The sequence below is a fragment of the Enhydra lutris genome, unplaced genomic scaffold, assembly GCF_002288905.1.
Source record: "Enhydra lutris kenyoni isolate GAN:26980312 unplaced genomic scaffold, ASM228890v2 scaffoldscaffold113, whole genome shotgun sequence".
Classification (NCBI taxonomy): domain Eukaryota; kingdom Metazoa; phylum Chordata; class Mammalia; order Carnivora; family Mustelidae; genus Enhydra; species Enhydra lutris.
In genome coordinates this window covers 1,008,131-1,022,990 of record NW_019154197.1, presented here as the reverse complement: position 1 = coordinate 1,022,990, position 14,860 = coordinate 1,008,131, and the positions used below count along the sequence as shown (strand labels likewise).

The 14,860-nt window shown below is 38.6% G+C and overlaps 1 protein-coding gene across 1 annotated transcript in view; it reads left to right on the top strand.

Annotated features, from left to right (window-relative positions):
• The window catches only part of LOC111139705 (microtubule associated serine/threonine kinase like), a 31,300-nt gene that overhangs the window by 13,957 nt on the left and 2,483 nt on the right, over positions 1 to 14,860 (top strand). The window contains 7 exon segments of the mRNA XM_022492047.1: positions 1,490 to 1,596; positions 1,820 to 1,970; positions 4,450 to 4,622; positions 7,194 to 7,736; positions 7,738 to 8,343; positions 9,813 to 9,954; positions 13,429 to 13,443. Coding sequence (XP_022347755.1) covers positions 1,490 to 1,596; positions 1,820 to 1,970; positions 4,450 to 4,622; positions 7,194 to 7,736; positions 7,738 to 8,343; positions 9,813 to 9,954; positions 13,429 to 13,443 — 1,737 coding nt within the window.

The window sequence follows — 14,860 nt, the reverse complement described above, 5'->3', positions numbered from 1 at the left end:
TATTTTTAATTTTTTGAGGAGCCTCTATTGTGTTTTTCATAGTGGCTCCACATAGTGAGGATACTGATACTGGGGTTGTGAGTTCAATCCCCACATTGAGTGTAGAGATTAGTTAAAAATAAAATCTTTAGAGATGCCTGTGTGGCTCAGTCGTTAGCCGTCTGCCTTCAGCTCAGTCATGGTTCCAAGGTCCTGGGATCGAGCCCTGCATCAGTCTCCCTGCTCAACAGGGAGCCTACTTCTCCCTCTCCCATTCCCCCTGTTTGTGTTCCCTCTCTCACTCTCTCTTTCTCTGTCAAAAAAATAAATAAAATCTTTAAAAATAATAATAAAATCCTTTTAACAAAAAGTCTGACACCACATAGAATATCACACTTTTCCTACCATTTGTGGGGGGTGGGGTGGGGTGATTATTTTTTTAATTATTTTTTAAGGAGCGCCTGGGTGGCTCAGTCAGTTGGGCATCTGCCTTCAGCTCAGGTCATGATCCCAGGGTCCTGGGTTTGAGCCTCAAATAAGGCTCCCTGCTCACCACTCCTTCTGCCTGCCACTCCCCCTGCTTGTGCATTCTCTCTCTGTCTCTCTCTCTCTCTCTCTCTGTCAAGCAAATAAAAAAAATCTTGAAGTAAATAAATAAATATATATATAAAGTTTTAATGTAATCTCTATACCCAGGTAGGGCTCTAATTCATGACCCAGAGATCAGGAGTCGCATGCTCTACTGCCTGAGCCAGCCAGCACCCACCATTTTTGATATCTAAAGAAAACAGTACCTTATGTGTGAATGTTGAATTATTTTACAAAGTTATGTACTGAAACTGATGAAAATTCTGTATCAGTTTCTGTCTTGACCTATACTTGCACATGTTAGTTCACAGGGGAGCCCATAATTTGTACTAATTCCTTAAATAGATTGTGATGTTGAAATTTAATTTATATTCCTAATATTCCTTCTTAATTTTTCTTACCACATCCTCTTCTAGTATTTGATTTATCAAGAATTATTTTGTTGCCAGTTAGATAATACTCTTGTTTGTGACTGAGTACTCCCTAATTTAGGTCATTACACTGTGTTCTATTCATTCCAGAGCAAGACTCTGTTCTATCAAAGTTTCATGATTTTAATCAGTTGCTTTTTTTAAATAGGGAAAAATTTTTTTTTTTTTTTTTTTTTACCCCTTTCATCCATTTCTCCTGTCCCCAATTCTTCCTTCTGGCATCCACCAGTCTGTTCTTTGTACCTGTAAGCTTAGTTTTGTTTTGTTTTTTAAGATTCCATATATAATTGAGATCATAAATTATTTGTCTTTCTGCTTGGTTGTGTATTTTTATACTGTGGCATGGTAGCTTCTCTGGATATGTTCATCTTACATAAGCCAGTATTATACATATTGTGGGGGACAAAGTTCAGAACAGATGATTTTCGACTAGTAAGTCAATGACATTGAAGTTTTTGAAGAATTTAATATATTTTTCTTTCCATACACAGACATCAATATGATGGATATCCTTACAACACCATCAATGGCTAAACCTAGACAAGATTACTCAAGAACCCCAGGACAAGTGTTATCTCTCATCAGCTCTTTGGGATTTGTAAGTACTTGATTAGAAAAAAAGTCACATAACATGCCCTTTCATGATTGCCATTTAAAATTTAATCCTTTTTTAAAATAAATGTTCAAAATAAATTGAAGTATCAAGCATGTTGAGTTACTTTAACATTATCTACTTAGGTGGTATAACAGTTTATGTATTTAGGTGGTAATTTTGTAGAGGTAAATCTTAGCATTTGTTTTTGTTTTTCTCTCTTTAATAGTACACACCAGTTGCAGAAAAAAACAAAGACTCTGCAAATATTCTTTCAACCCATGTATCTGAAACATCGCAGCTTTCTCAAGGACTAGTTTGTCCTATGTCTGTAGATCACAGGGATGCTACTCCTTACTCTAGCAAACTACTAAATTCATGTGAGTATAAAAGAAAAAGTAGTTTATTCCATTAAATGTGTCTTTTGAGGAAAAAAGTGTTTTTGATTTTTAAATTTCTAGTATGGGTATGAAATACAAATACTTGAACAATCTGTGGCATTCCTATATTTCCTCATGTAAATGCCATTTTTGACACCGATTGTTACAGATCTTTTTTTTTTTTTTTAATAAAGATTTTATTTTTATTTTGAGTAATCTCTATACCTAACATGGGCCTGGAATTTACAACCCCAAGATCAAGTCACATGCTCAACTGACTGAGCCAGCCTGGTGCTTAAAGACTTAAAGACTTAGATCTTTAAGTCAATAGATTAAAATCCCTAGCTAATGAGAGATCCTTCCGTTAGCTTGATATTAGAATAATCATTGGGTAATTTTCATTGTACTGGGTCTATGGAAATCTTTATGTAGAGAATATATATATATAATATTTTGTGTCTGTCTTTATAAAATTATTTCCAAAAGACTTTGAAATAAAATAGTTGAAGTAAAGATAAAATTTTTCATTAAGACACAATAAAAAACAGAAGTTAAGTAATAGAGGAAGAGAATGGGACATCTGGAGAGCACTTAACTTCACCTTTCATAACTTAGCAATGGTGGATGATTTAGTTCCCTGCACTTGATGTTCTTTATCTTGGGAATGTGAATAATGATGCTTTGAGAAGCAATTAGTGTTGCATGTTTTCATAGATGTTACCTCATTTTCAGTTTTGTGCTCAAATCCGCACATATCCAGGATATCTCCCTTATAAATGAGAAAATTAATGTTTGAAAATGTTTAGTTATACACTAGTAAGTGAGTAAGCCAAGTCCTGATTGCAACTACAATTTTCTGTCCACTAACCCTTTCTTCCAAAGTCATTGAGTCTTAATTCTTCTGTCAAAATCACTTCTGTGGAAATCAAAATGGCTGAAAAACATATATATCTTTGATAAATACAAAACTACTAAAATACAGAATATGCAGGTGTTACTATAGCCTTACACTTAAGTGAAAATAATTGCATCTCCCTTAGTCATTTTTTTTTTTTTAATCTAGTCAGAAGTCAACCAGGGCAAGGCACTGTGCTGGTCACCCAGTGGATATCAAGATGAGTAAGAGAGGTCCTTGCCTCAGAAGAGCTTGTAATTCTGTGTTGATTACATGTGTAAAGGAATAACAATAGCAAGCCTCTACAATAAAATCATAAGGATACTGTGATACAACACAGAAAGTGTTAAATGCTAACTGGGAAAATCAGGAATGGTTCTCAGTAAAGATATAGCAGTAGCTCCAAGTGTATTGGGAAAGGGCATGTAGGTAGGGGCGTGAGCAAAGGCACTGACACTTGGAAGTATTCCATCTTCAGACAATGGGGACTAAATGTGTAATGTGAGAATGGGAAACATGTGCAATGGGAAAGGAAGCTTAGCAAGTAGATGGGCAAGGATCAAGTGTCATTACAGGGAATCTAGAAACTGTAGGGAATCATCAAAAGTTCCAAAGAGGGGCGACTGTGTTGCTCAGATGGTTAAGTATCTGCCTTTGGCTCAGGTCATGATCCCAGGGTCCTGGGATTGAGTTCCACATTGGGCTCCCTGCTCAGCAAGGAGCCGCTTCTCCCTCTCCCTCTGCCCCTGCTTATGATCTCTATCTGTCAAATAAATAAATAAAATCTTAAAACACACACACACACACAATTTCCAAAGGGAGGAATGGCCTGATCATATCACTGATCTGGGAAGAACTCTTTAGCCAATATACAGTATGCACATGGCATTGGGGTAGAAACAAATTTCCATATTACTAGAGGGAGGCAAGCTGAGCAGTTTAGTCAAATATCAAGGTCAGTGTCCAATGAGTTTCAGGAATTTCATTGAGAGGATTTATGTACCAAAAAAACGTTGTTCTGGATGGCCACTGAAATTCTATTTCTAGTTTTAAAGTTCCAAGATTCATTAAATAAAAAAACTGTAGGAATTTACTTGAAATTAAAGTCATGTGTTCACCCTGTTAGGGAAAGAAAAAACAAGATAAACATATATTTTTTATATACACAGAAAATCTATGTATGCACGTATTCTTATCTTTCGTAAAAGCATCATTGCCTGTTTTGTCTCTTAAGTTCAGGAACAACACTTGTTAGCATCATTACGTATCATACACACGTATCGTGTGGGTGCTGCTGCTTTCTTGTCCTGGCCTGCTGTTAGCAATTCACTGTTACGTGTCTTACCCAGTAGTATAAAACATCCCTTATGGATGTGGATAATTCATGCTTGTGAGCACATAATCCTCAATATTAGAATAAAGCTATGTTTTTTATTTGAGAGAGAGAGAGAGAGAGTGCACACAGGCAGGAGGGGCAGAGAGAGGGAGAGAGCGTCGACTTTGCCTAATTATCTGGAAAGATTCAGGCTCAGTGAGGAACTCCGAAAAATGTGACATTGCTCCAATATTTTTTCTTCCCTGCAGGTCTTGAAACAGTTGCCTCCAATCCCGGGATGCCCATTAAGTGCCTAACTTCTAATCTCCTGCAGTCCAGGAGAAGGCTGGCTACATCCAGTGCCAGCAGCCAGTCGCATACCTTCGTATCCAGTGTGGAGTCCGAGAGCCACAGCAGTCCCAGATGGGAGAAGGACTGCCAGGTGAGAGTTTCGTATGTCACATTTACAATGGAGACGCTTTACACTTTTCCATGTAAATTCTGTAAGGAAATGAAACTGTTACATGAATGGCAGTCAAGGTAGTCTTTATTTGCCTGTATGTTCTGTCAATATTTTTAAATATTTCATTTCACATTCAAATGCAGAATTATTCGTAATTAATATATAGTGAGCTTGCAGAAAATTGATAGAAAACATTTGGTTCAGGGCATCTAGATGGTCTTTTTTTTTTTTTAATTCCCTACCATGACATAAACACTAGCTTATTGTGCTTTTTTTTTTTTTTTTTAAAGTATAATTTTAAAACTTGTACTACCTCCTTCTATACAGTATTCTTCCAGTTTCTCATTTAATGGAATGATAACTCTTTCAGATCAGAAATAACTTTTAGAACACAAGGTAATGTATGTGTGCCTTTAAAAGTATTTATTTTAAGGACATTTGCTTGCTAAGTGAATGGAGTTACTTAAAGTTATTTACTTAAGTATATATTCTGCTTTTGCCTTTTTAAGCTATTAAAACTGGTAAGTATTACAGGTGAGAGGAACAGAAGTTTCATTTTATTATTATTTTTTTTAAGAATTTATTTATTTATTTGACAGAGAGAGAGATCACAAGTAGGCAGAGAGGCAGGCGCGGGGCGGGGAAGCAGGCTCCCTGATGAGTAGAGAGCCCAATGGGGAGCTTGATCCCAGAATCCTGAGATCATGACCTGAGCCAAAGGCAGAGGCTTAACCCACTGAGCCACCCAGGCGCCCTTGAACTGAGGTTTTAAATTATGAAGTTTCCTTCGTAGAGTGCAGATAAAATAATGTTAGGTTAGAATAATGGTAATACACAAAGAATAAACCTTCTGTTCGAGTAAATAATTTGGATTGTATTTACTCCTTATTCTCAGTAATGTGATTTTCTTCATTGTTGGATATTTGTGTTCTCGAAGTAAGGTCAGATTATTTTTTAGTCAAGGCAGTGTTTCTCGATCTTTTCTCCTTCCCTTATAGGCTGCTCTACAGGTAATACACGCTACAGGATAAACAGATTTCCTTTCCTAATACTGTTATTTCACCTCCTTCCTGTTCAAGAAAGCATATTGTGTATTTCAAACCACACACACCCTTACCTTCTTTCTCTCTACTACTTCTGTATCCAGGCGGAATGCAATGATTGGATTATAGTGGTGCTTCTCAAGTTATGATGAGGGAGTGAGAATGGACCCGACCCTCTAAACCCTGGGTGACCTCTGTCTGCAGATCTAGGAGTTGTAATTTAGGGATTGTTGTCATTGTTATTCATGATGAAGCATTCCTTATTATTACTCAGTAAGTTAATAAGTTTGATTTTTCACATACCTAAAACAGGCAGGGTTAGAGTTTATTGAAGACACACTCTTACTGAGTAATGTTGTAAAAACCCTGATTACCGTGCACCAATTTCTGATACTCTGTACAAAGCTCTGATCACAGAAAAGCACCTGCAGATAGTTGAAATTCAAACAGATTTTAAGAAAAGTGTTTTGGGGGCACCTGGGTGGCTCAGTGGGTTAAGCCGCTGCCTTTGACTCGGGTCATGATCTCAGGGTCCTGGGATGGAGTCCCGCATCGGGCTCTCTGCTCGGCAGGGAGCCTGCTTCCCTCTCTCTCTCTGCCTGCCTCTCTGTCTACTTGTGATCTCTGTCTGTCAAATAAATAAATAAAATCTTAAAAAAAAAAAAAAAAGTGTTTTGTGGGCGCCTGGGTGGCTCAGTCGTTAAGCGTCTGCCTTCGGCTCAGGTCATGATCCCAGCATCCTGGGATCCAACCCCATATCAGGCTCCCTGCTCAGCAGGGGAAGCCTGCTTTCCCTCTCCTAGTCCCCCTGCTTGTGTTCCCTCTCTCACTGTGTCCCTTTCTGTCAAATAAATAAATAAATCTTAAAAAAAAAAAGAATTTTGTCATTAATGCATCATCATTTCATCTTGTTGACAGTGGATTTTAATTCCTGTTATTTTGGGGTTTTTACTATAAATTATGATTAATTTAGCTTCATCTTTATCAGTTTGGTTTTATTATACAAGGTGATACCTGTTTATATTAAAATTTTTGTCTATAATTTTCCTTTAACTATATTTTAAGTCCTGTGCATTTTGTAATTCAAAACAGAATCATCTATACCCCTATTGCAAAGCAGAGATATACATAATATAGCCTTACCCTTGGTTTTGCCTGAAAATGTTGCCTATTAATTTGTCCTGTTTAAAGAATGTGTATCAAATATGTATTCTAGGATATCAAACACATATTATACAAATACATATTAAATAATGAAAAGACATATTAAAGACTAGTTTATTTGAATTCTAGACTAGTGTTTCACTTAAAATATATGTAAAAACATGCTTTAATTGTTTATATTGCTCTTTAATTCTCTGTTATTGTTCTGTTATTCCAGGGGAAAGTGGGACTAGGTAGCATAGTAGTTTATGGGGTCATTTATTCCACCTAAGTCAACAGAGGTTTTAAAAGTTCAAGAATCTCAGTGTTACACACTAAAAAAGTGTTTTTTCCTCCCTCTCAGGAAAGTGACAATGCACTGGGCTCTACAGTGATGAGTTGGAATATAATAGAAAAGCCTTCATGTACAAAATCAACCAATGCCATTGAGACCCAAGTTTTCAATAAAAAGGATCTTGAGTTAGCCCTTTCTCCCATTCATAACAGCAGTACCATTCCTGAGACTGGAAGCTCTTGTGTAAACCTGGCTAAAAAATGCCTCCCCAAGGAAGTTTCTTGGCAAGCAAGAGAACTGGATATAGATAATATTCATGTGGCCACTGACACAGCACAGTCTGGTTTTCACCAGTCAGATCAGTGGGCTGTAGATCCTGGTGATAGGACTGCAGAGCACCTTGGGAAAAGAATTTTTAAAAGAACTTTTGAGTTAGTTGACTCTAGTCCTTGTGAGACCATCATACAGAATAAAAAAAACTGTATAGAGCATAAATCTAGAAATGAAATGAACGATGGTTATATAAACCAAAGGACAGGCTTAACAATGAAAGTCCAAGACCTGAAGCTATCAGTGTGTGGAGGTCAGCAAGGTGACTGTGCTGATAAGGAGAAACATGGTCAGTTCTTTCACTGATAAACCACAAACTCCAGAAAAATCACCTATCCCAATGATAGCAAAAAACCTTCTGTGTGAACTGGATGAGGATTGTGACAAGAATAATAAGAAAGACCTCCTAAGTTCGAGTTTTCTATGTTCCGATGACGAGAGAGCTTCTAAAAGTATGTGTATGGACTCCGATTCATCTTTTCCTGGAATTTCTATCATGGAGAGTTCATTAGAAAGGCAGTCCTTGGATCCAGATAAAAGCATCAACGAATCCTCTTTTGAAGAATCAAACATTGAAGACCTACTTACCGTATCACCCAACTGGCAAGAAAATACCTTGCCAAAAGGCGATGAGAATCCTGCTGTCCAAGACAGTAGCCAAAAAATGTTAGCTCCGTCTTCAGAGGTGCTGAAAACATTAAGCTTACCTAAAAGAAATGCTGTAGCTTTTTGAAGTTTTAACAGTCATATCAATGCATCCAATAACTCAGAACCATCCAAAATGAGCATTACCTCTTTAGATGCAATGGATATTTCCTGCATTTATAGCAGTTCATATCCCATGGCTATAACCCCTAATCAAAAAGGAGCATCCTATAAGCCATATCAAGTATGTTCCACCTTTTTAACACTTTGTTTGGTTTTGTTTTTTAAAAAAGTTTATTTATTTATTTGACACAGAGAGGGAGAGAGAATGAGCACAAGCAGGGAGAGTGAGAGAGGGAGAACCAGGCTCCTCGTTGAGCAGGGAGCCCAAGGTGGGGCTCAATCCCAGGACCCTGGGATCATGACCTGAGCTGAAGGCAGACACTTAACCCATTGAGTCACCCAAGCACCCCTTTCTAACACTTTGTTGTTGATTTTATGACAATAAACTATGAAGGCCAGGTACTTACCTCTTACCTAGACTATCTGAGATTTTCTGTTCTGCTGCTTGGGAATCTTTGGATTGTTGGAGGTTTTGCTGCAGAAAGTTAAGCTGGTAGCAATTTATTATTTTTAACTATAGCACCTTCTTCATTTGTGCTCTAGGCTTGCACATATTTTCTTTTTTTAAGATTTTATTTATTTATTTGGGAGAGCACATGCATGTACAAGCAGCAAGGAGGGGCAGAGGGAGAGGAGGAACAGATTCCCCACTGAGTAGCGAGCCCAATTCGAGGCTTGATCCCAGGATCCCAGGGTTCATGACCTGAGCTGAAGGCAGCCACTTAACTGACTGAGCCACCTAGGGGACCCTAGACTTTCACGTATTCTCAATCACATATTTACATATTTATAGTGACATATTTTCACTTGAAAATAGCAACTCTAAAATATAATATTAAAGTTAACTCTATCTTTAGTCCCTTCTAAGGACTTTCATAAATTATCTCTTTTCTTTATAGAAAATAGTTGGAAAATAGATATTTCAAATCTTATATTGTTTTTATTTTCTAAACCTTTATTTTCATAAACCCAAAGTTTCATTTTTTTCCCCTTTTTTTTGGAGAGGCAACATAAACTTGAAAGTACAAACCCTGATTTAGGGTCACAAGAGTTGGGATTTTCTATTCAGAAGTTGCTGAGTGACGTAGAAGTCCCTTTTCCTCAAAGCCTGTTTCTTATCTCTCTGTAGAATATGCTTACACCTGTTCTGCTTGTCTCACAGAATCCTTGTAAGACCACAGAATATTTTTAAAACTTAACTACCAATTAGCGCAAGAAGTTATTTATATTTAGTACCAGCTGATGTGTTGTCCCAATAATTCAATCATTTATAAGCCACAACATCATCCCTTAGTGACCATTCTGAAGTTCCTATTAGTCCATGCTATCGAGAAAGAAATTTTTCTTAAGGATTCCTTCATTCCTTCTTGCATATCTAGATGTTACTGAAATAATTGGTCTTATCTAAGCTATTTCATTTCACCAGATATCAAGACTGTTCAAAATGTTAGTAATGAGTCCGTTTTCAAAACCGATCAGGAATTTGCATAGGCCTTTTATGCCCAGCAGCCTAGCTTTGCTTTTGTTTTTAGCATTTCCGTTCACTGTAAGAGGAAAGACAATATTTATTGTAAACTATTTTTAAATTAGCAGACCACGAAACAGGTCAAATCAGGAACTCCATATCAAACTCCGAAGAGTGTGAGGTGAGGGGCGGCCCCCATGGATGAAGGGCGGATTCTTGGAACCTCAGACTACCTGGCACCTGAGCTCTTACTGGCCAGGGCCCATGGTAAGTCTTCCATGTCTTTGAGTTTCTGAAGTGTTCTCTATCACTGCATTTTCTTTTGAGGTAAAATTGTTCTAAATTTCTTTGGTATTTGGATTACCTTTAGAGAGTAAAAGAAAAGGAACTCATGTGATACTGTTTTTCTCATAAATAAGGCATTTCTTATGGCAAAAGAAGACATGCAGCCATTTGTCCTTTGCATTCCCACTCAGTCTCAGTGACCCCGAGCAGCCCTACCGTCCAGCGGCTCTGCTATCTTAGTTCAAAACATCTCACCAGCTTTGGCTCGGGAATACAAAGTTGAACAAGAACTTCTGTTCAGTCACAGCAGCGCATTCCTGTTTAGAGCTCGCCCTCACTTATCCCCTCACCACAAGGGTCAAGCCAGAAGTGAGCCATCTTCGGGATGCAGCAGAGGAAGACCAGGATGGCATTTCTACCTAGCCTCTTTATTCCCCTTTCTCTCTCTGAAGAATTTTCCCCTCCTGCCGTCTGAAGTGAACTGGATTGGTCTCCTAGGGCTACATCATCAAGTGCCACAAACTGGATGGTTCAAAGCAACAGGAATTGATTGCCTGACAGTTCTGGAAGTGGAAGTCTGGCACCAAGGTGTTGACAGGACCATGCTCCCTCCGAAACGTGTAGGGCAACGACCTTGCCCTTCCAGCTTCTGCTGGTTTGCGAGCAACCCTTGGCTTGCAGGGGCCTCACTCGAGCCAGCATGTCGCATTCCCCCTGCCTCCATGGTCACGTGGCTGTGTTTTATGACACCAGCCATATTGGCTTAGGGGCCCACCCTACTCCCCTGTGACCTCTGCAGGGACCATTTTTCCAAATGGCACACTCAGAGGACCTCAGGGTTAAGACTCGAACATGTCTTTTCAGGCAGACATAATTCAGTCCATAATGTGGTCGTCTTCTTGATCGTGTCAGTTACTTCCCTATTCTTGGGGCTCTTTCCGGTGATCCAACTGTCTCATCTTCACCTCAACCCCCCATCCCACACAAGCGCGTGCGCACACACACACGCGCGCTCCTTCTATTTTTATTTCTATGCTGCCTTTTCTCTTTAGCCTGCAAATAAGCTTCCACTCTTGTCTTTCACCACCGCCTAACTTCTCAAAGGTCGCCTCTTTCCTTTGCCTAATTATTTTTGCCCTGGCAATCTGATTGTTATCCCTACCATTTAACTGACACTTTTTTTTTTTCAAAATTTCTATTTGTAAGTGATCTCTACACTCAACATCGGGCTCGAACTCACAACCCTAAGATCAAGAGTCATCCACTCTATTAACAGAGCCAGCCAGGCGCCCCTAACTGGCACTTTTTTATTAAGTCATCAATGCTGTCATTCTTGTCACATCTACCAGCCTCTTCTCAGTCTCCTTCCTTCCTTTTACCTCTGTGGCCAACTCCTTAGCTCTTCAGTATATGGAGATTCTTCATGATCCTGCCCTTTCCCTTTTTTCCCTACTCCTGCTTCCGGTTAATGTCATCTCTTCCATGACTTCAGCCGTCAGACCCTTGTCGATACTCCCCAGATATCTGCCTCTACTCCTGACTTTCTCTAGGCTGCATACACATGGGGAAAGCGCCTACTCAGCATTTCACTGGTGATTCAGTGCTGTATGTCAAAATGGGACGGGTCCAGTTTGCTCTTCCTCCGTTCACTCTCTGAAATCTGCCATCTTTGTGATGACACAGACATTGTCCCTGCCTTCAGGCGTTTAAATCCTGTCGGTTCTGTCCCTGCAGAATTTCTTCTCATCTTTTCATCTCTGCCACTATCCTCTGTAAGAACGTCCTCTTTTCCTTTCATTAGTTTACTAGCTCTCTTCCTGGGCCATCAACTTCATCCTCTTGTCTATAATCACTGCCACCAGATTTTCCCTCTTAAGACATAAAGTGGTCAGTCCATCTGCTCTCCTTGAAAACCATGTTGGCTCCTTCCTACCTGCAAAATAAAATCCAGACCACTGATCACAGCATCAGAGGCTCTCAGCTCTTATACCAGCCTTGTCTCTCAAGGAATCTCTATTTCTTTTATAAAGAACAAAAATGTATTTCGCACACATGGTTCTGGAGTCTGGGTGGTCTACGATCAAGGCACAGGCAGATTCAAAGAATCCCTTTATAGGTCTTATGTTCCCATTCCACTTCTTAGACACATTTATTTTCAGGTTTTCCTTATTTTGTGCAAGTATTTTGCCTTAGTTGAAAAAAGCCAGAACCCAATCCTCTTCCCATTAAATTTCTTCTCATCTCATCATCAGTTCAAATGTTACCTTTTCCACAGAGCATCCATTGGTCAATTATGGAGAAGTAGTTGTTCACGTCTCTGTCACTTTATTAGAAACTGTTTAAAGCATATGTCATTTTACCTATGTTATTATATTTGTCTCCACTATAAAAGCTTAAGAAAATTTCTCAAGATGAGAGAATCCAGAAGGATTCCTTGGTAGCACTCACTAAACACTGTTAATAATCTCTAAATGTGTTGAGACACATTTCAAATTCCCCTTTATCAGCCAAAGCAACTAAGTTCTTCTGGGCACTTAAACTGACTTTTGTACAGTGTCTCTGTTTCTAAGTCACAGGTTTGTCAGCTCATTTCCTATAACATACGTTTTCTCTGCTTAGGATACAGTATAAAAGTAAGCTTCAAGTATAAAGATTTGCTTTTTAGGATCTTGCCTCTATTTTAATGGGACATCTAGTTATCTCAGCTATCTAGTGATTTATTTTAAGATTTTCATTTTCTATAAAATATTTGATACACCATTCTTAAAACAACAAATAATACAAAGCAATTTTTTTTAAAAGTAGGTTCCACACCCAGCTTGGAACCCAACACAGGGCTTGAACTCACGACTTTGAGATACAGACCTGAGCTGAGATCAAGAGGCAGACACTTAACCCACTGAGCCATCAAGGGCCCCAGTACAAAGCAATTTATAACTGAAAAAGAAAAAACACTGCTTTATACTTCTTTCCCAAATCCCCAGGCCTGGAGGGCAGTCTCTATAACAATTTTGTTTCTTACATTCACCTCTTTGTTTCTAAACATCTTGCTGAGGACAGTTAAGACTTCTCTGAGCCCTCCATGGTCTCTCCATCCCCCACTGCCAATTACTTAGGAACTCTGGCCAGAGTTTCCCATAGCTTCTTAGGCTGTTTTTACTTCTTTTCTCTTAACATTGTGTCGAAATTATCTGTTTTGTCTCTCCTAGAGTAGGTTGTTTTCTTCTTGAAGAAAGCTCTCTTTCTTCTTTATCTTTGTGACCCTTGTGTCTCGCATAATATTTAGGATCTAGTTGGGTGAATGATGTGNTTCTTCTTGAAGAAAGCTCTCTTTCTTCTTTATCTTTGTGACCCTTGTGTCTCGCATAATATTTAGGATCTAGTAGGGTGAATGATGTGAGAATGAACTCATGATTTTAATACAATGTACCTAACTACTCTTTTCTTACTGTGCAGGATTTCTGACTTCCGGTGAGTGAGCTTCTCTGTAAAGTAATACAGCAAAGCAAATTAAACTGGTCAAAGTATAACTAGATCACATAGCATGAAAAATTTTTTTCCCTTTCATCTTAGGAAATACAAAATGAACTGTATTCTGTCTTCTAAACAGGAGGACATCCAGAGAGAATGTTCTCTATGAAAACAAATGTAGGCATGTAGCATTTTTAAAATAACATTTAAATTGTCAGAGCATAAAGATACAGCCTTCTTATTGCAACCCAAAAAACAGGCTTAATAAAAAATGTTAAAATTAGCACCAACAAGAAGGCTTTAATTTTCCTACTCATTTAGTCCCATTATTATTAGAAAACAGAAAGGCATAACAGTATCAATGGAAAAATTACAGATGGGGGTTTTGTATTAGAAAACCGATAGTGTAAAACAAGTTTGTTCTATTTTTCTGGCTAACGGCATGTATTATAATTCCTACAATTTATCATCATATGTGATCTTATTAGACTTTGACTCAAATATATGGGTATGTGTGACATATCCATGGAGAAATCATGGAAGTTTTTGACATGAGTATATTTTGGCTGAGCTGGGAGAAGGGTTCTAATTTCTAACCTGAGTAAAATAATGAAGATAGATGTTTTTTCCTGACTTCTCCCCTTCTTTTCTGTTATTTGGTTATACTATCTATTCTTTCTCAGTGCTCCTTAAAAGGCCTACTATCTGAGGTGGTTTGTGTGTTTTTTTTATAGTGATTATTATAAAAATGGAAATGTATAGACTGTTTACATTCTATGTTCGTTAGGGAAGATGGGATTACATGGCTTGCTATGAAGACACACTCTGAATGCATGCAATTGTTTTCCTAATGGCAGATTCTATAGTACTTTCCTACTTGTTTTAAAATGGAATGGTGTAGGGTCGCCTGGGTGGCTCAGTGGGTTAAAGCCTCTGCCTTCGGCTCGGGTCATGATCCCAGGGTCCTGGGATCGAGCCCCACATGGGGCTCTCTGCTCAGTGGGGAACCTGCTTCCTCCTCTCTCTCTGCCTGCCTCTCTGCCTACTTGTGATCTCTATCTGTCAAATAAATAAATAAAATCTTAAAAAATAAATAAAATGGAATGGTGGCATTTACTTAACCACAGTAATAAATTTTGTGAAATTGATTTTATAGCAGTTTATTTTTTTATTCGATTTTTTTTTTTAATTTACTTGAGAGAGAGAGAGAGCAAGCAGAGAGAACACGAGCAGGGGAGAGGGGCAAAGGGAGAGGGAGAAGCAGACTCCCGGCTGAGCAGGGAGCCCAACATGACGCCACTGGGATCATGACCTGAGACAAAGGCAGACGTTTAACTGATGGAGCCACCCAGGCACCGGCTTTCCACTGAGCAGGGAGCCTGATGTGGGGCTTGATCCCAGGACTCTAGGATCATGA